The following is a 24,995-nucleotide window of genomic DNA, read 5'->3' on the forward strand; positions in this document are numbered from 1 at the left end:
AATGTAGCTTTAAACTCCCTACAGAGAAAAGAGAATACAGTAAGCCTCCAGTGGTGGTCCAGGTCAATTTTGGAAGAGTCCAGGACTTTCCATTATCTCTAATGGGATGTTTAATGCTAGCTAAACTACGTGCCCATCATTGATACAACTATTGAAGCCTTCACAAGGCTTCATTTTATTTGACCTTTTATTAGCATTATGTATAAGAAAAATAAAATTTTTTTCTTTAATTATAAACCAGCCTGTGTTTTACTTTGAAAAAATAGTTTTAAAATATTTTTTTTAAATATTTAAATGAAATATTTGCATCTGCAATGTGTTTCCTTCATTGCTTTTGAAATGAAGAGAGAAGGCATAGAACACTTAGATTTTTGGTTTCAAGTCTGTCACTGGAGCTTAAATGAAGATGGTATCATTAGGTGATCTGTGATGTTTTCTCGCATATCACATATCACACCCCATTGCATTTTATTTAATCACCCCTTTATTAAGCCTAATAATTTATAAACATATAGTCTTTGTCTTTTCAGCAAGTGCTTTGGTCTCTTCAGAATAGACCCTTTTCTTCAATTATTCTGTCCCAGTCTAGATGATCTAACTAAGAATTCATTTAGTCAATTTAGCTACAAACTGATGAATATCTCATTCATTATTATGTTGCTTCTGAGTCTCCAAATAATCTCTGCTGGTACTCCACACACCATCTGAAATGCAGATAAGCAGCTAACTACTTATTTTCATCTTTTAGGAACATGACTTGCATGCATTGAACTTTCTCTGTTACCGTTGTCTTCACTGCAGGCAGAAGTAAAACTATTTTTCCAAAAGGGAAGTGCAACACAATATTTCAGTATTACTGTTGCAAATAGTACAGGTAGAAAGAACATCTGTACTGCTAGTGACACCAGCACCTACCTAGCATTGCATCTTTTTCTTTTCTTTCCAGTAATCCTAGACTGTGGCATTATATTTTATCTACAGTCACTGCTAGGGAAAAGATAAAATCATTAATCTTCACGAATATACGCCCTATCCATACACCTACTAATCTGCATGGAATAACACCTAAATCTAAACCCATGATTTAGTTTCGCATTCATTAATTAATTCTTGGTTTTGCTATACTCTAGCTTGATGAGAGCTCTGATTATTTACGCCTACATTCATTAGTATTTTCTCTTGTGCAGTGTAAGAAGGAGGTAACTAAATTATACGAAACAATACATACAATGTTTTTGTACCCACATTTTCCTTTCTTAAAATAAGTTTTGCCAGCTGAATCCATTGCCCCTGTGGCAGCCTCAGCTGCAGTGCTCAAAACTTAGTACTGGAGTTATTTTAACTTCAGTAATATAAGTACATACCAGAAATCACTTATTGTGGTTGAGGTTTTTTAAATAATGTAGATATCTGTCCCAGAAAATATATTTCTGCCAATACACCCAGCTGAAGTAACGTACCGAAACACGGAAGTAATGTAAATATGCAGAACAGCAATCCACATTCCTTTACACAGTCCTACAAAAATGGCTAATAAACTTGAAAATTATGCAAAACAGAAACCACTAATTGCTGCTGCTCTTATTTGCTGTCTTTACAAATTGACAGACTAATTATTTGAACCTGTTTCAGTAGAAGCATACATACCTGAAAATAAAGTTATTTTCAAACTGTATTTGAATAGCAGTGGAAAAAGACAAAAACCTAAGTGTTTAATAAATGTATAGTCACTAAAAAGGAAGGTTGAATAGCATAATGGGGTATTATGTGGTCTTTTCACTGTATGGTAATAATAGAATTGAGAAACCCAAAATGTCACAGAATTTAAGGACATGGAAATTTGCATCTCAGAACTAGCGTACTATGACTTATGTCTCCCATGTTTCTCATCCTTTTTCAGACTCCAAGATTTTCTTCTCTGTGCCAAAACTCGTAGCCCCGTGCATCTATTCCTGTCCACCCAAACTTTCTGAAAGTATTAGCAGTATGAAAAAGGTCACAGTTCCTAAAACTGTGAACCCATAACATGTGGTGGAAGTTGTGTGGAGTTGGTAGAACAATGCAGTAATAATTTTTATAAGTCAATGACCCAAACCCGAAGTCTTCAGGTGCACCTTTCTTACTTCAAGCTGGTATTGGGAGGACAAATATAACAGGAGGTTATAAACTGCTTAATGTGTCATGCTGTCCTCAGTACCAGTTGGAGGACTTTTATGACGTGAACATATGAAACCATAAAACTGACAGAGAAAACCCTGCTCTCATATGTTTCACTGCAAGTAGTAGGACAATGTAACTACCTCCCCTCACCCAAATCGTTAGGCTAGTGCTCTAAATCTGAAGCGCATTATGGGACTAAATCATCCAAGAGTTTGGAGAAAGTCTAAGTTAATTAAAATTCCACAGCCTTCTAGTGCACAGTGAGAATTTTAGTTATTCAGACCTACATGATCAGGAATGCTACACTTACAGCCTTTTACTTTTCTGAAGGTTACACTTCCCTCTTCACAATACAAATGAATTGGAATCATAGATGTATTCTATGGGTCTATCCAGCTTTTCTTATTCAGAAATGTAAATTCATATGAAGATATAGATACATGCCAAAATTAGAGAAGACAGTGGAGGAAGATGAAATGTCAGATTTTGCTATATATATTTAATAATAGCCACCAGTTGCTGCCATTCATTTTACAAATGATTTTTCTTAGCAACTCCGTGACATAAAAGGGAAAATTGTGTCTTAGTTCTTTGTAAGATAAGCTGCTGCAAGCAGCAGGAAAATTTTTGTTTACCTTACTCTCTATAAGCAGTGTGAACTCCTTTTACTGGCTTAATTCTCTCGAGCTGCTCATCAGACTGCAGGCCAAAACACGTCTGATGAGAAAGCCATTTTAAGGCATGATGAACACTTAAATCATACTATGTATTTTATTGTTAACTTAGTAATATTTCTTCCTTATATTTTTTTTTTCTTTTAACTATTGCTTTTTAATATAGCATCTGAAGTAATGTGATATGAACCTCTGGAAAACAAACATAATTTTGTATACTTTAATCTCACTTTATAAAAGCTATAATGATTTTACATTTATTCAGATTTCCTAAACTATAGCACTCCTATTTCCACAGAAAGTGTTGATTATGGGCCAGTGTTTGTACAAGAGCCAGATGATGTGATTTTTCCAACTGATTCTGAGGAGAAGAAAGTATCTCTGAATTGTCAAGCTCGTGGAAATCCTACTCCCACATACAGGTACCTGGTTTAGAAGATTTTTTTAGTTTTCAGAATATTAGCCACTGCACTCCCATTCTGAGAGTCAGTGTGCTTTGGAAAACAACATAACAGAAACAGCTCCGTGACACAAATGCCTTTCCTGATTGAATGCTTTTTCTGATTCTGAATAAGCAAGAAGTAGAACTGGTAGTGAATAAAGGCAAAGTGATATGTGAAGTTTCAAATTATGTTCTCTGTATTTCATATCTATCCATGTGGAGGCACTTCTTCTGTTCAGTTTCTTAACTTGTGTCTGTAACAGCTGACAAGATCAAAATCTTTAATTGTTTTTTTTTCTAAACATCTGTAAAGCTACGAAATACTTTCCTATTTTATAGGGAAAGCAGTAAAGAACAGGTACATTAAATGACATGGCTATGCAATACAGGATACCATGGCTGAGCCAAATCTGGTGTCTTTTCACTCACAAGTCCACCATTTTATTCCTTTGCAACTGTTGTCTGCTGCCTATTTTTCCATACAGACTATGTCACAGATATCTACTATACAGATCTGTTATGACACACCTATGAGTCTAAGAGTTCCATTTATTAATGGTGCCCACTTACAGGTGAGAACAGTATGTTGCAGTCACCTTATCCATTTGCTATATCTGACTGTGCTCATATTTTATACAAATTACAAGTGATGTAGGAGGGCTGGGGGAACATATGGTTGATTATTTTTTCCATACAACCTTTATCTTTTCTCATAGAGTCATTCTTCACTTACAAAGGGAACATAAGGACTCTTATTGTTGTGTTTTGTCATAGGTGACAATCATCAATTCTGCATTTTATTTTTCACCTATTACACTTATTTCTTTTGTGGATTCCTTAGCATTCTGGATGAATTCTCCTTAGACTTATTTGAATCACAAAACTTCTATTTCTATGGCTGGAAGAAATTCAGAGGCAGTACCATCTTTAGATATTCCCATCATAACAACAATGAATCTGCCTCTTTGCAACAGATGTGAGTCATTAAATGGATCTGATGCATGGCACAACCTCCCCAAACAACACAGGCATGACTAAAACATGTAACATGGGATTAGGAATGAATGGCCAGAAATTCTTCAAACTGGAATGTGCATGAACTCGTTACTATGTGGGATGAAAACTGTGTTGCATTCTTCCTTATTGACATTCCTTGTGTAATTTCTATTACATATTTATTGCTTTGTTGATAAAAAAATATGTATACTAGTTCCACACACTGTTAAAGTGCTATTAAGCCATTAAACATAGCATGTGACTGTGGGGAAAAGGCACAAATTCCCACCAAAAGAGGGGAACCCTATGTTCAGCTCTCCCAGACAACTTCATTATTCTTGTGGAGATTTTCTCGTTGGAAATCCTATGTCATCTTCTTTCTTTCTTCATCCAACAGTTTTTTGCATTTTCGCAGTGGAATGCAATCAACAAATACAGACTTCTAGCATATCTTAAAGGGCAGCTACAAAGAGGATAGAGGCTCTGTCTTCACAGGAAGCCGCATGGATTAGGGAAGAGGTAACAGATATAAGAGAGATTTCATACAGGAGAGGTTTCATCTCAACATAAGAAAGAAATTTTTTACTGTGAGAACAATCATTCACTGGAACAACCTCCTCAGGGATGTGGTAGAGTCCCCATCACTGGAAGTTTTCAAGATGCAATTGAACAAGGTGCTAGACAATCTCATCTAGGCTCCCTTTCCCATGAAAGATTGGATCAAATGATCTTTCGAGGTCCCTTCCAACCCGGGCTGTTTAATGATTTTGTGATATCTATTCCTTCAGTTCTCCAGACATTAATTGGTGTCAGCAGCCTTACAAACTTTCCTGACTGCTGTTCATGCAAGGAAAGCTTTGACCCGAAAGGCCTAATTCTAACAGCACAGTTTAACTTCTCCTCCTTCTGTTGCTGCCACTTGTCTGTACAGCATATGCAATACACACTACCATTCAGGGGAAGGGAAAAGAGGTATAAATTACTTTGTGAGGAATATACTGTTCTCCAGGGCAGGTGCAGAGGGAATTTAGTCTCAAAAAAAGCTATAGATAGGCAAAGGTTTGTTGTATGTCACTGCCCAACCTTTGGTATATGAAATAGTGAGGAGAAGGGATATTTCTATATCACCAAAGACCCTGTCCTATTATCTACAAGCACTGGAGGATAGAGATCTTTATTTACATGGACTGTGAGGCCCATGCTGCTAGGAATTATTTTCACCCAAAACCAAAACACAGTACAATTATTTTTTTTTTTATAAAGCTACATTAAAAGAATATTTAAAGCACTCAAAATTTCCAAAATTAAGTTGTGTCTGTCATTTTTATTAATTTCCTTAGTCTGTACAACTTATGACACAGTATTCGTAACCTGTTTACAAATTCTTTTTTTTGCTAGGACATTACTTCATTTTAACAGAATGGAGAATGCTCACATCATTTTGGATTTTATTCTTCCTTGCAAGAGCTTTTTTCCCCTTGTTCAAGCTCTACCCTGAAATAACAATTTTTAATTTCTTGAGTTCCAGTCATTAAGGTATCTAGATGCATTGATTTAGGGAATAACTCCTGGAGATAAACTGATTCCATTTGCTCAGTATTTTTGCAAATTAAGAACATAACAGACATGTCAATGAGGGCTGAGTTAAAAAGGCAGATGCAGAATTCCCTGTGATGCCGTTTCACTACACTGCTTTCACTGCTTGTGAAACACTGCTTTTCCTGTTTTACTTAGGACACACATAAGCTGGTTAGATTTTTTTTGTTAGTATCATTTCCTGATAGAAAATGCAGTTGAAAAAATTTTTAAAAATTACTTTCTGTCTGCTTAAGCCAAATTAGAATATTTTAAAATGTTATCTGTCACTTGTCTTCAAGAAAAAAAATGTAGCTGATTTTCCCTGTAAGCACATTACCTTTTGAGTATTATATTTAGGTTTCTGTCATCCCAGCTCAGTCAAGGTACCTAGAAGAAAACATATCACACAATTCAGTGGTGCTTTTCCTCTAATGTGCTTGGATTATATGAGGGGAATACAATCATTCAGGATGGACCCCAAGATATATAGGCAGGCAGCCATCAAGATCCAAAGTTTTCAGGTAGCATTATAAAAACATATTTTTCCATTGAATTTAATTGAAAATGAAACTTATTGAAGAAAGTTAATTAAAGCAAACTGATTTTTGTGTCAGTTTCTATTTAGAAATGCCAAAACATGTAATTTTTACTTTTTCCTTATATAAATCTCCCGTAATTTCCAGATAAATTAATTTTGTATTTTTATTTCATATATATTTATATATACGTGAAAGTTAACTTTCATTATGATTTCATTCAAAATCTTAAATCATTAATAAATTGTTGAAGATGAAAAGTTCCTCTTCTTTTTAGCTCTGTTATATATGAATCTCTTTTAAAATGTAGTGAATCCTACAGACATTTCCCTAATATCCTTTGCAATATGAAGATATTGTCAACAGTGTTTCATTTCTTACATTAAATGAAGCAGGGGTCCTCTGCAATCAAAAGTCCAATCATGAAAAAAAGGGGCAAATAATAGTTTCACAGTTCATCTTAATTCTGACAATTCTGACCTTTGGATTAAGAGAAATTCAGAGCTACTTCATCTGAATTCTGCTATCTGTACCTCATCCACCATGAATTTTAACAGGACAGGGTGAACTGATAATCATTTTGTTTCATTAAAGTTGCCTCTGGAGTCTAGATGTTGCCAAGTTCTTCCAGTCTTTGCTGAACTCTTGCAAAGCTTGGAAGAGCCTGGCAATTTCCTGAGGCAACTTTGAAATTGCAGAATGACTGTGAACTAGCAATGAAGGAAATATATGTGCATCATAATAGCTGTGCCATACCTGTTTACACTGCTTATCTCTTCTTTGCATTCTTTTAACAATTTCATGTTCTATACAGTTTGACACAGAAGCAAATCTAAAAAGTCTTCTTATGTGGATTATTATTCTTTAATTGAGATACTGCACCCCCCCCAAAGGTTATTCCAGAGTGCTAGAGTTTATTTATCTACCACGCAAAATCTTTTCTCTTGCAGCCAGGGGACTATTGCAGGGTTTGTTGTTTCAGTCCTTGGAGATGAATCAGAGGGGTGAGGCTTTTTGGCAGAGAATATCCAGGGGAAAAAAAAAAAAAAAAAAACAAACGAAAAAAAAACCAAACCCACTCACACAGCAGAGAAATGAGACTTTTAGGTTACTTCTGAAACCTCAGAAAAAGAAGTGTTCATTTGGGAATTATTCAATGCTTTGGCTCAGGTGTGATACTTTCTAATACGTTTCCTACAGCCTGGCTGTTCCCACGTTATCTTCACTCCCCTGCCTGTCTCTACTGCTCAGGCTTCTCATTTCACTCCCAAACACCTCCCAAACTTAACATTCCGTCTGCTAACTCCTCCTCTGATCTGAGCTTCCATTTACCTGGTAGCTGGCAGGCATTACCCCTGACCAGCCGCCAGCTGATTCCAGAGTCCCCTGGGCCAGTCTTCTCTGAAGAGAAGTATCCTGGCCCAGCTGATACTATTTTTCCTTTGTCCATTGCCAACATCATTTATTTCATAACAGCCTATATACATCAACCTACCTCCCTCTCTTTACGGGACTTGCTCTTCTACTTTCTGTATTTAAATCAGGTTTCTCTATTTCTTGAGCCCAGAAGATCAAATGCTGAAAGAATGGAAAAGAAAGGTTCCTTGCTCTCATGCAGTGCTGACTCAGCTCTGCTAACTCTAAGCTCATCTGGGCCTAAGGCTTTAATGACAGAACATAAATCGAAACTTTGTTTATCATAAGCACAGTAAAAGTCCTATTTTTGACATAAAAGATGCATCTGCTATACAGGTTTTAAGTCTGAAGCCTTTGTGGACAATAGGTTTTTTGGAATGTCTCCATCTAAAGCTCTGCCAAAGTAATGGCTTACTGCACAGGCTATCTTTGAGTATCTGTCATCCTTATAACAACTGGGGCTGTCAGGTTCTGTATACTAAGCTTGATGCCTTCCTTTGGCCATAAAATGCTGTCGTGATTTAAGCCCAGTCGGCAACAAAGCACCATGTGACTACTCGCTCACTCCTCCCCCTTGGTGGGATGAGGAGGAGAAAATACAAAGAAAAACTTGTGGGTCGAGACAAAGACAGGGAGGGATCGCTCACCACTTACAGTCACAGGCAAAACCAGACTCAACTTGGGGAAAAAAGCAAATCAATTTCATTTACTACCAATCAAACCAAAACAGGAAAATGAGAAGTAAAACCAAACCTGAGAACACCTTCCCCCCACCCCTCCCTTCTTCCCGGCTCAGCTCCACTCCCGGTTCTCTCTCCCTCCTCCCCTCCAGCGGTGCAAGGGGACGGGGAATGGGGGTTGGGGTCAGCTCGCCACACCTTGTCTCTGCTGCTCCTTCCTCCTCAGAGGGAGGACTCCGCACTCTTCCCCTGCTCCACCGTGGGGTCCCTCCCACGGGAGACAGTCCTTCACGAACTTCTCCAGCGTGAGTCCTTCCCACAGGCTGCAGTCCTTCACAGACATCTCCAGCGCGGGTCCTTTCCACAGGCTGATCTTCAGGCATAGCCTGCTCCAGCGCGGGCTTCCCCATGGAGTCCCGGCCATCCTGGGGGGCATCCCCCTGCTCCGGCGTGGGCTCCTCTCTCCCTGGGCTGCAGGTGGGCATCTGCTCCCCCGCTCCCCTCCCTGGGCTGGGGGGGGACAGCCTGCCGTCTCACCATGGGCTGGGGGGGGACAGCCTGCCGCCTTGTCTCACCACGGGCTGCGGGGGCATCCCCTCCTGCCCCGCTCCTCCTCCCCTCCTTCCTCCCTGACCTCGGTACCCGCAGAGGGGTTCCTCTCCCACCCCAATCCCCTACTCACGGCAGGTTCCCCTCTTCACTCCGCTCTCCCAGAGGCACTACCGCCCTCACTGACGGGCTCGGCCTGGGCCAGAGGCGGGTCCCACTCGGAGCCGGGGAAGCTTCCAGCAGCTTCTCACGGGAGCTGGCCCTGTAGCCCCTCCCCCACTATTAAAACCTTGCCACACACACCCAAAACAAATGCTCAAGTAGTTTCTTTCTTTTTTCTTAAGATGGCTTCGAAATGGAACTGAAATCGACATTGAAAGTGATTATCGCTTCAGTTTAATAGAAGGAAGTTTGATCATCAACAGCCCCAGTGAAATGAAGGATTCTGGACAGTATCAGTGTTTAACCACCAACATGTTTGGCAGTATTTTAAGCAGAGAGGCTGTTCTTCAGTTTGCATGTGAGTAACAATTTTTTTAACATGGATAAATCAGTTCTTTACATTGCTTGATAATGCTCTAAATTGTAATTTGAATACATTACAGAAGTTACTCTGTCCACAGATTTTGTTGGGCTAGGATCTCAAAATTAGAAATAAAACACGTGGTGGGAAAGAGTGGTTTTCTGTGGACTTTTAACTTTTAAAATAGAACCAACCGGCAGGGAAAATAACGTTAGTACGTAACCTCAAATGCTATGCTTTAATGACGTACTTGAATACTCCACAACAATATATTTCACTCATTGCTAGTTTCCTGAAACACGTATCATTTTGTCACACTATCTGAGCAGGAGAGAGAAAAACGTGAACTTAGGAATAGACTGGGGTAAACTCCTTATATATCTGTAGGATAGTCTGCACCTATAACAATGTGTGTGTGAGCATAGTTTTGTATGTATGTAAATATACAAGTTTTAGGTCCATGTTTATGCACACATATCATGCATACACTCATACATTATAAGACTGAGGGGGTTTTTTGGCAGTTGTTAATGGAAACTGAAAATGTCATAGCTTTTGAAATCATTCATTACAATATACTTTCCAGAAGCTATCAACAATTCGTGATCCCGAGTAAATGCTATGGTCTATCTATAGCATGCTCTTTTTCAAACATACTATCAGGAAAAATAGTCCCAGAATTTCAGATACTCTACCTCCAACCCTGACTTCCCTTCAGCACTTTACAGGAAGGCAACCAACACCATTTTAGTGCTTTATCTAGGTAAATCCTACCATGGGGAGGTTTAAGAGACAAGGATGCAAAAAGAACTCCATCTTCTCAGATCCTAAAAATAGGACATTACTGTGAAACATGAGGCAGATCTTCACATAGCCACATCTGGAAAACAGTGGGGTTAAGGACAAGTTGCCTACCTGCATATCTACTAACACATCTGGTGGTGTGGAGAACTCAGCAGAGGTAGTGTGGGGTCTGAGATTCTCCCTTAATCCCCCCCTCCCTTGTAAAGTCAGACCTCTCAAATCTGTAGCTTTAGTCTTATCTGCTGCAGATCCTGTCAAGGTATTTGTTAGCAAGATCATAGCACTGTCCACCTACTTCTGAGCAGGGAGCTATACTGACATTTGTCAAAGAAGATTCCTCATGCCAGGGCGGTATGTTTAAAACTCTAAACATCGCAACAGTGGTCTTTTCACTGTGTTATTGGACCTCAGTATTAAATGTAGCTCTGAAAATTCTGATACATTTTATCTTTTAGACAAGAAAAGTATCATAAAACAAGTCACTTGGTCAGAGAACCTGACAACTGATAAATATAGATAGCTCCAGGGCTCTGAACCTCAGATTTCTATTCCCATTTCAGGAGCATGGCTAACAGGTAGCCATTTGACCTCCACCTGAAAAAAAAATACAGAGAAAGTGAGAGCTGGAGCTCAAACAACAGAAGGCCTATGAGTTTCAGTAGCTACATCCACAGTTCATTCAGAACCCCATGTACTTCTAGTTACAATATTATCTCCTCCTATAAAACAAATTTAGATAAAGTTGTAAAAAAATAAAGAGTAAGAAAGAAGAGGTTGGGTCTGGTGGGTTTATTTTTATTGGATTTTGAAATTATTATTAGTTTGCACACCTGCTTGTGCAGGTATCAAAGTTGTTATACTACAATGGCTTGAATGTGATTTCTCTTCATTAAAGTATTTACTTGGGAATTGTAATGAAAGTTTCTCAGGCAAGGTTAATGGAGGAATGCTAGCTGGAAGTGCTGAGGTGTAGCAAAAAATGCTGCTGAACTTGTGAGAGAGAAGAGGCTGGTATAAGCACAAAGAAATCTTTAAAAAAGGATAAAGTCATAATTGGTTGAACTTCTTCCTGAATTTTGTGAGCAACTCCTTCACAACAGCAATTTCAAGTTCAATGTGTATTTGTAGTTCAACTTCTTTGTAGCATGACACTCTCTCTTCCTCTCTTGATTTAATGCTTCAAATCCCTGATCTTAAATGGCTGATGTGTTCCTCTTGAACGAATATTTGCATCATGCAGCAACTCACAGTATAAATTGGTGTCACTATACTGTAAACTCATAGCAACCTATTAGAAGGTTGTATCACAGAAATGTTTTAGTAAGTCAGATCCAAAGTAAATTTAAAATAAAGATTTTCATTGTGATTTCAACTTTAAAATATCTAAGACACTGTCTTGAATTTGACCAGAAAGTTCAGACAAATTTTCTCAAAGCTTTCTTTTCTTTCATGCTGATATCTTGGGTGATATAAAGTTTACACTGGTTCCCAAAGTGCTAATACTCTTTATTTCCTGTAGGAAACTGAAATGAGCTTTTCAGATGCTTAAAGGGAAGGTCTTGTCCTTACAGCATGAAGGATGGTTTTATGATTTAAAACATAATATTTTGGAGACCTCTTACTTGATATCTAGAAAAACTTCTGTAATGTAATCACAATCATTCTGAAATAAATTAGGAAATTTTCTATATTAGGGTATTTTAACCAAGTAATATATAACATCTCATTTATTAATAACTCTTTTTCTTGCATTTAAATTCATTAATTACCTGAAAACAACCTTGGGTGAGGAAGTATACAATTAAATGGTCTTTAGATTAGACTATGTTCATTCAGTAATTAGCATTGAGCTCTAAAGTATTATATAGATAGGTAGAGAGGGATTAGACAAAGATTAGCTTACATTACCCTGAAATAAATATAAGAATTTTTAAAATGTCATGCTTGTGATGAAATACTGTAAGATAAAATTTCAGTATAGTTGAAATAGTATTGTATTGTATTCATAGAATCATGGAATGGTTTGGACTGAAAGGGACCTTAAAGGTCATCCAGTTCCAACCCCCCTGCCATGGGCACCTTCCACTAGACCAGGTTGCTCAAAGCCCCGTCCAACCTGGCCTTGGACACTTCCAGGGATGGGGCAACTCCACAACTTCTTTGAGCAACCTGTTCCACCACCATCATAGTGAAGTATTGCTTGTTAACAGCAAGCTTGCATGTCTCCAGTTATTTTCAGTAAGACAGAAAATAAAGCACTGAAAAACGTTTTTGTAATGAAAGGTCCTAACCTTAAAGTAATTAAAGTAATTCATGCCCTGCAATGTTACTGGGCTCTAATGGCTTGAAGGGTAATTTCTAATCCCAAGGATAAACCAAAGCATTTCTAATTTGGGTTTACGTAATGGGTTTACGAAAGGCAGGTCCTGCTTGACCAACCTGATCTCCTTCTATGACCAGGTGACCCGCCTAGTGGATGAGGGAAAGGCTGTTGATGTTATTTTCCTAGACTTCAGCAAGGCCTTTGACACCGTCTCTCACAGCATACTCCTTGAGAAGCTGGCGTCTCATGGCCTGGACAAGTGCACTATTCACTGGGTGAAAAACTGGCTGGATGGCTGAGCCCAGAGGGTAGTGGTGAATGGGGTGAAATCCAGTTGGCGGCGGGTCACGAGTGGTGTTCCCCAGGGCTCGGTGTTGGGCCCTGTTCTGTTTAATATCTTTATTGATGATTTGGATGAGGGGATTGAGTGCATCCTCAGCAAGTTTGCAGAAAACACCAAGTTGGGAGGCAGGGTTGATCTGCTTGAGGGTAGGGAGGCTCTACAGAGAGATCTGGACAGGCTGGATCGATGGGCTGAGGCCAATTGTATGAAGTTCAACAAAGCCAAGTGCCAGGTCCTGCACTTCGGTCACGGCAACCCCATGCAGCGCTACAGGCTTGGGGAAGAGTGGCTGGAAAGCTGCCCGGCAGAGAAAGACCTGGGGGTGCTGGTTGACAGCCGGCTGAATGTGAGCCAGCAGTGTGCCCAGGTGGCCAAGAAGGCCAGTAGCATCCTGGCCTGTATCAGGAACAGTGTGGCCAGCAGGAACAGGGAGGTGGTTGTTCCCCTGTACTGGGCACTGGTGAGGCCGCACCTCGAGTCCTGTGTTCAGTTTTGGGCCCCTCACTGCAGGAAAGACATTGAGCTGCTGGAGCGTGTCCAGAGGAGAGCAACCCAGTTGGTGAGGGGCCTGGAGCACAAGTCTTATGAGGAGCGGCTGAGGGATCTGGGGCTGTTTAGTCTGGAGAAGAGGAGGCTGAGGGGAGACCTTATCGCTCTCTACAGCTACCTGAAAGGGGGTTGTAGTGAGGTGGGTGTTGGTCTCTTCTGTCAGGTGGCTGGAGATAGGACAAGAGGAAATGGCCTCAAGTTGAGGCAAGGGAGATTTAGGTTAGATATTAGGAAAAATTTTTTTACTGAGAGGGTTGTCAAACATTGGAATGGGCTGCCCAGGGAAGTGGTTGAGTCACCATCCCTGGAGGTATTCAAAAAGCGAGTGGACAGGGTACTCCAGGGCATGGTTTAGGGGGCATGGTTAATGGTTGGACTTGATGATCTTGAAGGTCTTTTCCAACCGAAATGATTCTATGATTCTATGATTCTATGATTCTAATTATGAGATACAGAGCTACACATAATGGCATTCAGTTTCCCTTTTTTCACTGAAAGCCATGGATTCCAGAAACTTAGAAACTTACCACTTTCACAGAAAAATTTTAAAAATTAAGTTCATGGACTTGCTTGAATGCATGGTCTGTACTGCTGTGGGAAATAGTTACATCTTTGCAGCCTGAAGAGCTGTTCTAACTAAAGAAAGAAATGACATAAATCTTGAAAGGAAACAACAGGGACCATTAAACAAGGCCTTTGACACTACCTTACAGGAAAAAGCATGTGCTGTAATGTCCCTATGCAAAATGTCATAAAACTTAAAAAAGAACAACATGTTTATTGCATTGGCTCTTAGTTTTCTCGCAATTGCATGACGAAAAGCCCAGTTGCTATGGTTATTATCATGTAGTTCAGCATTGGTGATGCATTACAAATATAAATGTTTATGTACTACATCATTTGCATATGTGTGCATAATTAAAATAGGACTTTGAAATACTCATATGATGGTTTTGGATTTGAAAGAGAAAGAGATATAAAATGAACATTATTTTATACATATTAGAGGTATAATATTTGAAATAGCCTCCTGTATCACTGGTTATTTTTATGGAGCAAAGTGGAAAGACCAGTTATGTGCAGTTAAAGGTCTGCTCAAAATGTTAAACTATCATAGCAAATATTTATGAAGATTTAAACACAGAAAAAGTTCTCTTCTTTTTTTCTCTTCTTTGCATTTCCTATGATCTCTGATACCAAAGGTCATGCTGTTTTATGCTATTTTAAGAAAGTAAGGAAAAAAAAAAAAAGAGATAAAACCTCCCCATGCTGTGACAGAAATTAAGGAGAAATATATTTTTCAGTAAAAGAAAATATTTGCCAGAAATTTCTTTTTTCTTCAATAGAATTTTATGCAGAAAAATTGAGGAAAAAAAGCCCAAAGATAACACTGACAAAATGTCAAGCAAATCAGAATTCTTGATCACAAAAGTCGCACGTTTAAAGTCACATTTCAGAAGTTTGCTCATAGCAGGTTGTTAAAAAGATAAAAAGCTATCAGTTTGCTACAGCTTCAAATGTCATTTATACTTCACAATCACAAGGAATAGTTTATATACAAAAAGTGTATTGTTTTCTTAACAAGATTCTAATCAGCTCATTAAAATGTAAGAGCATTAGAGGAATAATTACTGAATTCCTTTAGCCCATCTTAACATTAATGAATTTTGTAGTTCTGGGTGTGGCTAGCTCTATGGAAGAGTTGTTCAAATCCCAAACACATCTTTAAAGATTCTGCAGTCAATGGAAATAGAAAAGACGAAGGTAGTTATTCTAGTTTAAGTTTTTACTGCATTAAGAAAAAGTGTGTATATATGAAAGCAAGAGCATCAGCCAAAGCAAGCAACCATAGCAAACTTACAGTTGCTGCAAGCAGAAACCCAACTTCGTTGAACCCCTAGTAATTTTAGAGAAGTGCATAACATCAAGAGTGTTTTGAGGGTATGAAACTTAATAACAAAGTATAAAAGTTTTATGAAGTAACTTACGCACTAAGCACACATACTGTTAGATGGTTTTGGTTTGGTCTCTTCTCTCATTTCTGTTGTTAGAAATTTGTGAAACATAAAGGGAAGGTTTAAAAATTAAACTTTAATATTAATTTCTGAATGTTGGCTATTTTCGGCATCTGTACATGAGCTAAAAAAGAATAAGTGACTTGAACCTGGTGGGAAATTGAAAAAATTAGAGATTCCAGATTGACTAAATCTACCTGCCTTACTGTACAACAGCTGTATGTTTTCGTGCTGCGTTCCACAGCCTCTCTCTGGAACAGTGTTCTACAACTTTGGCTACAACAGTGGATGTATTTTGTGCTTACCTTTGCCACATGTACAATCTCTGTATTCCATTAGGTCACAAAACAAAATTGCTTTTCTCTATCTGTGGATTATTCAATCTTTCACAAGCCTACCATCTCTGTGATATTTACAGCCTGGGCTAAGAAAAAATAGAGAAGTGGTAGGGGGAAATAACTTCTCACCTGTCATTTATGGAACTCCACTTTATTAATCTGATTGTCACTGGCTCCTTTCTATAATTTTTCTTTTTTTTTTTTAATTAAATCTATTTTCTCATTTAACCTATAGAGAAGGGTATTGATTAGACACAATATAAATGTCCTTTCCCAGTTGATGACCTACCATGACTGTCCAGTGATGTACAGAATAAGAAGTCAGCCATGATGTAGACATATAAATCAATAGCTTTCTGGGGAGACAGCCTGTGCACTGCCCATTTCATCATGGCACACTTCTGACAGGCTATTAGTGATCCATGTTTTCCTTCTTGCCATCCTGCTCCCTGGACATCTTATTTGGTTTACTCCAGAATTTCCTAGAATTAATTTGTAAAGAGTTGATTTAATTACAACCCTCTATACATGAGAAAAAAACTTGATTTCTCGTGTTAATTCCAGAATATGCAACATAACAAAATGTTTGATCACATTACAATATCCACATTTCCTTCTAAACCATACAAAGCTAAACACTATTAAATACTATAAAATAAAGATGAGAACAAGCTGAAGTGGGAAAAGAAATCAAAATGCAACCAGTCATACTTTCATTTTTAAAAATGTCCCTGATCATCCTGTAATACAGCCTAAGTTGGGCATTGCTTTGCTCTGAAACCATCACAGCAACGTGAAGAATGTTGCTATGTTGGTTAAGAATAGCTACAGCTACAACAGTGATCTACACTGTAAAATTTTTGGATTGCTTTCTGCATAATTCCAAGTTGCTATCGGTGGGAAATGCATGTTTAAGAGACACCTGCAAACCAGGTATACATGCCAGGAAAAGTTCATTGTATATAGGACATGTTGCATCCTATTCATAAATAGTTTATTCATTGAAGAATATAATTCAGTGAACCTGAGATAAATATGAATTTCTGTCACACTCTACAAAGAGTTTTAGCTAAATAAAGACTGAGCAAATTGTGTTATCTTACTGAAGGAAAGGATCTGACTTCTAGTTCGGATGTGGAGACTCTGCTTCCTACCTCTTCCATTGTTTATTTGTGCAGGGTGGGACAATTTCAGAAGGAAAAATTGTGAGATCTTTCTTACAAAACAAGATTTCAAGGCTAAGTTCTTCAGAGACTGTAGGACTCAGATCAAACCCCCAGGCCACAATTGCCCACATAAATGTTCAAACCACTTGCACATATCTACGTACAACTCTGGAAATCTAGCCCTTTCTTTTCTTAAGAGAATCAGAAAGAATTTTAAACTGAAAGATATGTATTTTTTTCATATAAAAGTGGTAAAAAAAAAAAAAAAGCTTTGAGTCGAATTAGAACTTTTTGTTTAATTTCAACTTTGGAAAACCAAGTTATTTGAATTTTAGCTGTAGTGATACTTTGTTGTTTATCGAAACATATAGTTTGTACAACTAAGTTCAATGGTGCAAGATGCTAAGAAATTTGGCCCTAGTGTAAAAAAGTATTTCATCTTAAAATATTTGCATAATCTTTTTGAAGTTGATAGGATGATGTACGTGCTTAAAATTAAGCACATGCTTAAACTCTCTGTTGTTCTTGTTAAACATAAGAATTTCTAAAACAAGAGTTGAAACAGTCTGTACGGATTTGTTACCATACTGTCATCATGACAGACACATAATAGGTTTAATTAAGCCTTCTTCCATTCATTTCTTGATCCTTTCTTTCTTAAAATGAATAAATAGCTTAGAATAATAAACTTCATGCCTCAAAAATAGCAGAACTCATTACAACTCCTTTTATACAGCAGTTCTCAAAGAACCTTTCCTGTTGGAAAAGATAGATCTGGGTTCATCATTGTGGCTAAGGTGAATCTTTGATGAAAATCTGCCTTCGACCTTTCTTTACATAGGTGAATCTTCCATCCAGTCCAAAAGCAAGTCTGGAGAAATAAATAAAATCCCCACTTGAGAGATCACCTAAAACTGCGTAGACAGTATCCACCCTTTCTGACAAGAATGGCAAATGAATTAATGTTTATTGGTTGTTCAGATTTCCCAACAGACCGTTAATGAGTATTGCCACACAGTAAAACTTATGGGATTTCAACTGTATTCAGGAGTGATATCCACTGAAAGCTTCAGGAAAAAAAATATACACCTTGTCTCCTGGAATTCCCCTTCCACACAAAGCATGCATCATGTCTTCAGAAATGGTCTCCTGACCATCTACAGTGACTTGTCTATAACAGCATGACACCAGCTAAGAGCTCTTGTAGACTTGCTATGTATATTTGTGTCCCTCCAGTTCTGCTTTTGAAGCTGGCTGAGAATTGCAGTAAGTTTCTATTTTTCCATTGCTACATTTAAAGACCGACTGCCTTGCCCCTGTATTAGATCCCTTAAAGAGCAGAGGAGACCCAATTCATTCCTATCTACAAAAGCAAATGCTTTCTTTCCTTGAAGACAAGAGGAGGGTGGGGAAATTCTTTTTTATCTTCTCTCTGCTGCCTTGAATCAGTATCTTGTCATTTCCAAAAGGGGTTCTGTGTCTATGCTAGTAAATTAAACATTCCCTAGCACTGAGAACAAATCATATGGAAAGGTCCACATCCATACTTCTAAACTCTTTTATCTTCAAAGACACGGAGTGCTTCTAAACTGTCTTTTGGGAATGGCCCCTAGTCACTCCTGCTAACACCCAAAATGTGACAAGAATTGTCTTGGAGAAGGCTGTGGTCCCACCCAAGAATGCCATGGGCACTTCTAATGCTGTGACAGTGTCCATGATGAAAGTCCAGTGCAGGAGAGTATTTCTTAAAACTTTTCACTATACTAGTACAGACAAAGTCTGAGTATCTTGAATCGAGAGTCTTCAGCATAGTAGGGGAAATGCATAGACTGCATCTTTAATATATGAATCAGACATGCCATAGTTGTATGAAATAATGTAATTTTATGACTTTTACTATCTGAAGGAAATTATGAAAAATTTTAATGCTAAAAAGCACTAAACAAAGCTACTTAAATTTTGGTCTAGTTTGTGTCCATCATTCCCTAATTCTCAGTCTGCATCTTGATGTTTCAGTTACAAAATACTTGGGACAGACATCTTAAAATAGGAGATTAAATCTGAAGAATCCCAGCTACACATGAAGTCTTTCTGTAGGGTAGCGCTCAGGAACATGAGAAGACCATACTAACCAGCACTGTGTTTCAGAGGTATTCTGTGAGGCAAAAATATTAGACTTTGCTTGTTCTCCTGAAAGAAGCTGGTTACTTTGTGTGTGTCCTTCACTTCATCCATTTGACTTTTCTGTGGTGAAATCACACATTACATCAGCCTGAGAGGGGAATTTTGACAAAGCTGAGAGCCAAAACTAAGGAAGCTCTAAAGCAGCAACCCAGAAGCATTTGCTCTTTTGCATGGTAGTATTAAAATGAAGGCAGCTTGCAAAGTTGAGGTCAGATCACTAATTAGGGATTATACATCAATACAGTGCAAATTTGATTCTCATTATAATAAGTTACTCCCTTCAGAAAAGGGTATCAATTCTGGATGTACTCCATTGAGCAACATTTATTATCTCATTCCATTTGAATTGCACATAGGCATAACTTCAACCTCATTGATCCTCGTATCCATCAAACACCAAAAAAGTTATGATTATTTCAAAGTATTCAAATGGAAATGAGATTTATTAATCTTGTCAAGTTCATTTATTGCTACATAAGTTTTGATGCCAAAAAAGTATTCTGAGGTTTAAGTTCTGCTCAGTCTTTAACTCTGAAAATGTACTTTAAATAATACATTTTATGTTTTGTGTTCTGTGGAAGCATTAATAGAAATCAGTCATGTAGGGAGACACAGTTTGAAATGTAATTACAGCAATCATTTAAAGATGCATAGTACATCTACTGACTTCTCATTTTAGCATTGTGCATTTCTCTGCAGGACTGGAAGGCTGGTGTTTAACCTGCCTATAACCTACTTACCTATCTTTCACAATCTAATCTATCATGCTAATGAACCATTAGTCTTGGCATTTAAATATAGATGACAATAATTAAGAGTAGCATTAATATTTAGTAATCTGGAAATTTTAAAAGGCTGAAGGAGAATTCTGTGCCAAGACCAAACACTTTCTAAATTTCCTTTGCAAGTTCCAACTCAGATTGACTTTTGGCAATTATCATGTCATCTTTCTACTTACAGCCTTCCAGGTGTTGTAGATCATGGTGAGCAGTACCCTACCTTCTTTCAAATTAAAGGTGTAGTTTTACTTGAAATTTCTTGCATGGTATTTGTACTGCTGCCATGGCATTCCTGCCCTCGCTATGCTCCCTCCATTATCCTGACACAGATGTATCCTAGCTTTCCTGAGAAGCAGATCAGGCTCCTGATCTGGTTGAGAAACTTGTCTGACAAGTTATTCTTCCATTCATAAATGCAGGTGCACAGGTACTTGTGATAACACAAGGGAGAGAGCAGCACAAGGCTCGGAGGGAAGAAGAGGGAAGTGGACAGGGCATTTAAGCTGACCTAGTCAGGAACAGCACTGAATATAAAAGCAGTGGAGTCACTTTTGATACTTTTGGAACTCAGGCAGGGGAACTTCTAGGAAAGAGTTGAGTTCTAGCTGAGTTAATAACACTGCAGAGGAGGTATTAAGTTTAAGAAAAGCCTACAGTGAATGAAGGAGATTGATCATCAAAGAAAACAACATCTGGAAGGTTGTGAAACAGATGGATAAAGTGAGAATTAGCAGAAGTCAAACTGCGTTAGACTGACAAAGGAAATTAAAAGAAATACAGATAAGCTTTTTAGCCAGCTTAATAAAAATTATTAAGAAAAGATGATGGGATAGAATTAAAGTTAGTCTACATATGACCCCAAATTCAATGGTTGCCTTTCTTTGGTTTTCCATAGAACAGAATAGCTTATACAGCTGATTCCATGTCAAGCATGAGGTAGAGAAACAGAAAGATATGCATTCAGTTTGGGGATGGGAGAAGACAAGAATGGTAAAACAAATCCACACTTAAAACGTACTAGTTGATAAAAGCTGAGGCTCCTACGACACGCATGAGTTCTTTTAATAAAGTTTAGTACTTCAGTGATGTAACTTCAGAACAGTGTGCAGTTCCAGGGCCAATTTGTCCTTTGTTCTTGATATTTTCACTAATGTTCAGAGCACAATGACAAAATTAATTAAATTATCTGATGATACAAAGATAGGAAGTATTGTCAACTTAGAAGTTGTATTCTCAACTGTAATAATTATACATTTTATTTGTAAAGTTTTGCACTCAAAGTCATGAACGTGGCAGTATCACTGTCATTTTGCATAACATTTCTTGTAATTATTTTGAGGATAAAATCAAAACAAGCTCCAAGAATAATTTCTCACCAGTGACAATGGTAACATCAAAAGCATCCTCTGATGACCACCGTGTGATGATAATGTCAGGTCCCCAAACTTGATAGTCTTAAATTCAGTGAGATCGTGTAGATGTGTTACATCTGCACACCAGGACCCAGAAGTTCATAATTTCTTCTGTGCTGGTTTTAAAGTCAGGTAGCAGAAGTTGGTTTCGTATAACATGGTACATATATAAAAAGGAGCAAATCCTCTCTATAAAACATATTGTAACCTGTCTCCATATACAAACACACGCAGCTAAACAATAAAAAAAACCAAACGAACCCTTTAATTAGATTTCAGCCCTATATCTCATCAAGCATGGACATATGTAAAAATGCCCTCAGAATTCTATAAATATGTAAATCCTGAGCCCACCCACCTACCCACTCCATACACCACACTAATTAAAAGACAATGCATTAAGTCAGAAACTTACATACTGGGTGTGTAACTACACATTAAATATTACACGGAATTTTATTAGAGTTGCAAGGTCAAACATTCAAGCTACGGGATGAGGGATTTATCGTTGTCTATGCAATCTGAATTTCTCCTTGCATGCAAGAGTCCTACAATATAGATTTGTCACACAATTACTTTTTTTTTTTACTTTAGACCCCCTAGACTCTTTCAGGTCACAGAAAAATTACTGCACACTTACTGAACAGTGTTCTATTTTCTATTGTTCAGTGCACAGCCCCCAACCTTCATTAATTCAGACTATTCAAAACCTACTCTGAACACAAAATTAATTTCCTCAGAAGCTTTTTATGGTGCTCATCATTACAGCATCCAAGAGCTTCATGAACATTAATACATTTATTTTTACAATGTCCCTGTGAAGTGAGTAGTTGTTACTATATCCTTTTTATAAATGGAAGACTAAGACATGAGAGATTAATGTAAAATATCCAGTAATTTGGGGAGCTGTACGTGAGCTCAGGAGGAGCTGCTTTTCCCAAGTGCTTAGCAGAGCCAGAACTGATCACTTTGCTATTCATCACTCTGACCAATCTTTTTCTAAGCCTTTGTATCAGTCATATCTCAATCCTGCATCTGGTTTCTGATCTCTCTCTTACTATCCATTATGCTGCTGATCCCACTTGTGGTTTCCTTACTTACTGAAAGCATCTATTTGACTAAAAAGTATAGTAACATCTTTCTAGCTCTCTTTTAGTCTCCATGTGCTCATTTTGTTTCATTGCCTGCAGGTCCTCTATCTTACGTTTCCCATTTCCAGGCTCCTAAGCTCAGTTTCCTTCAATACCTTCTACAGCATGCTTTTTCCATCCATAACCTTCTGCAACCTTAAGAGAGTAAATGAATATTTAGTTATTTTTTAACTAAAACTGGCAGTAACTGAAGGAGGATCTTCTAATGGAAAGAGTTGGCCATCTTAATCACAGTAGTTGCTACCTGTTGTGTTTATAATAATGGATGGATTTCTTGACAGCACAAATATCCATTGGCAGAATGGATTTTTTTAATTAGAAAAATTCTATATATCTTCAGGTTAAATAACTTAAATTGCTACTCCATTAGCTGTCATAAGCAAAGTGGGTCAAGGCTTTGAGTGGCAGACTGTTACAGTATATTAAGTAGGAAGGTCTACTGACAATTCAGGAGCTGGTACTTTCTCTTTTAAATTATTAAATCATTACTGCACAATACACTGTAAAGAAACACGTGCTCCTTGGATAAATTTCTGACTGGAAAGGCATTTCTACTTAAATACTTGCCATTTATCAACATTTTCTTTACTATGAGTTCTGAACCATCTCCCTCACTCCTCATTAATATAACAGTGATTAATTGTGACCTGTGTTTTGGTTGGTGACAGCAAGATTTTGAAATTTTAAGACAGTTTTATGCAGTCACATCCTCTGAGTGACACTACCATTTTACTGTGCTACTGTCTTCTCCATTTCCTGTCCTTGCCTACTATGTTCCTTTACAGTTTGCAAATGAAAAGCTATTGCTCCATCTAAACTGGAACATAAGAAATATAGAAAATCTTAATTTAGGATCATCACTAGCCATGACAAACCACAAATATGTATAAGAGCTCTTTTAAGATTTTTCTTTGTTTCACTGCTAGTTATATAAGTTCTGATAATGTGTACTAATGTGATATTGGGAAGTTGCACACTTTTTAATTTTTAATTAACTCTTAAAACTGTTATGACATCATTAAAATCATATCTGCTACAAAAAGTGGAAGCACCATAGATAAAATCTGTCAGTGAATGTAAAAGTTGAACTGGAATATTGGCAAGAAAATCATAGCTAGTTGAATAAAAGACACTAAGCATTCTCAATTTGAGATTGCCTTGTGGCAATCTCAACAGAGGAGCTAGCCCTTTATGTACTTTATCCTGCAAAACACAGTCACCAGCAGTTCACTCTAAGTCATTGGGATTGCATTCAGGATAAAAATCTTTGCTGCATATTTTGGTCAAAGTTCTTTGAAATGTACAGAGTTGTGTACTACGTGAACAAAGGAGGTTTAAAAACTGAGATACTAGTTCCACAGGACATTTAAGCACTTCATATTTTTTTACTAAAAATTTGATCTTTTTTATTATTTCTTTCACAATAAAATTCCAAAGCAATATGTTTTGGAGTCAATGAGATATGTTTTTTTAATAATGTCAAATTGGTCTTTATACCTTGGTTAAGAAGATCCTGTTATAGCAAAGTAAAATAATTTTTAGCACAGTATTTTGAGTACTTCAAGTTTGGCTTTGTATTATACTAAAAATATATGCAATTCATATGTATATATAATATGTACTTAGACATGGTAAAACTTGAGTCAGCATTGCCAAAACAAAAAGCCTAAATGACTATTTTTATGCATAAGACTGTTTTTACAAAATATTTCCATACTGATAAATTTGCAAAATTACAAAACACTTACAATACCAAGACTAAAATGTCATTATAATGATCTTACAATTTTTTTCTGAAAGCTATGTCACTAAGTCCTTAATATTCTTTTATAGTTATTCAGTTGTTGAAGTGGACTTATAAGAAAATAATCTGATGAGGAAGGTAAGGCCACAGATGAAGTTGTAGTGAAACTGCCACTGTTGCAGTGCTATTTTGTCTAAACTCCCTCCCTTTCTTCCATCCCAAGCTCTTCCATACAGCTGCTTCTTAAACTACCTGATCCACAGCCAATAAATAATCCTTGTTCAGTGTACCAACCTAATGACAAAGGCATGCGCATTCTGCTTAGTCACCTAGACCTAAAGTGAGACTTACTCACAGCCCAGAAGCTTACCTTTATTTGGTGGTTTTTTTCATATGCTCCTAAATGTGTGACCATAGCATGTATACATATTTTTCCCTGGGGAAAATATTTACATAAAAGACGGTAGAGTAAAAGAGATTAGAAATGGAACAGACAATGAAAAAAATATACAGACCCAAAATCTGTGGATTCTCTGACTGTTTTAAATGGACTTTGTATCAGACCAATAATGTGAAAAGAAATGTGCTTTACAAAGATCTTTTAAGAAAGACAGTAAAGTAGCATATAAAATT

General features: G+C 37.5%; 1 protein-coding gene across 3 annotated transcripts in view; it reads left to right on the plus strand.

Annotated features, from left to right (window-relative positions):
* CNTN5 (contactin 5) overlaps window positions 1-24,995 on the plus strand; it is a 680,093-nt gene that overhangs the window by 424,907 nt on the left and 230,191 nt on the right. For all 3 annotated transcript variants that reach the window (XM_052812642.1, XM_052812644.1, XM_052812643.1), the window contains 2 exons: window positions 3,133-3,256; window positions 9,376-9,551. In XM_052812642.1, coding sequence (XP_052668602.1) covers window positions 3,133-3,256; window positions 9,376-9,551 — 300 coding nt within the window. The remainder of the gene's footprint in view (window positions 1-3,132; window positions 3,257-9,375; window positions 9,552-24,995) is intronic.

This window comes from Harpia harpyja, chromosome 17, assembly GCF_026419915.1.
Source record: "Harpia harpyja isolate bHarHar1 chromosome 17, bHarHar1 primary haplotype, whole genome shotgun sequence".
NCBI lineage: Eukaryota > Metazoa > Chordata > Aves > Accipitriformes > Accipitridae > Harpia > Harpia harpyja.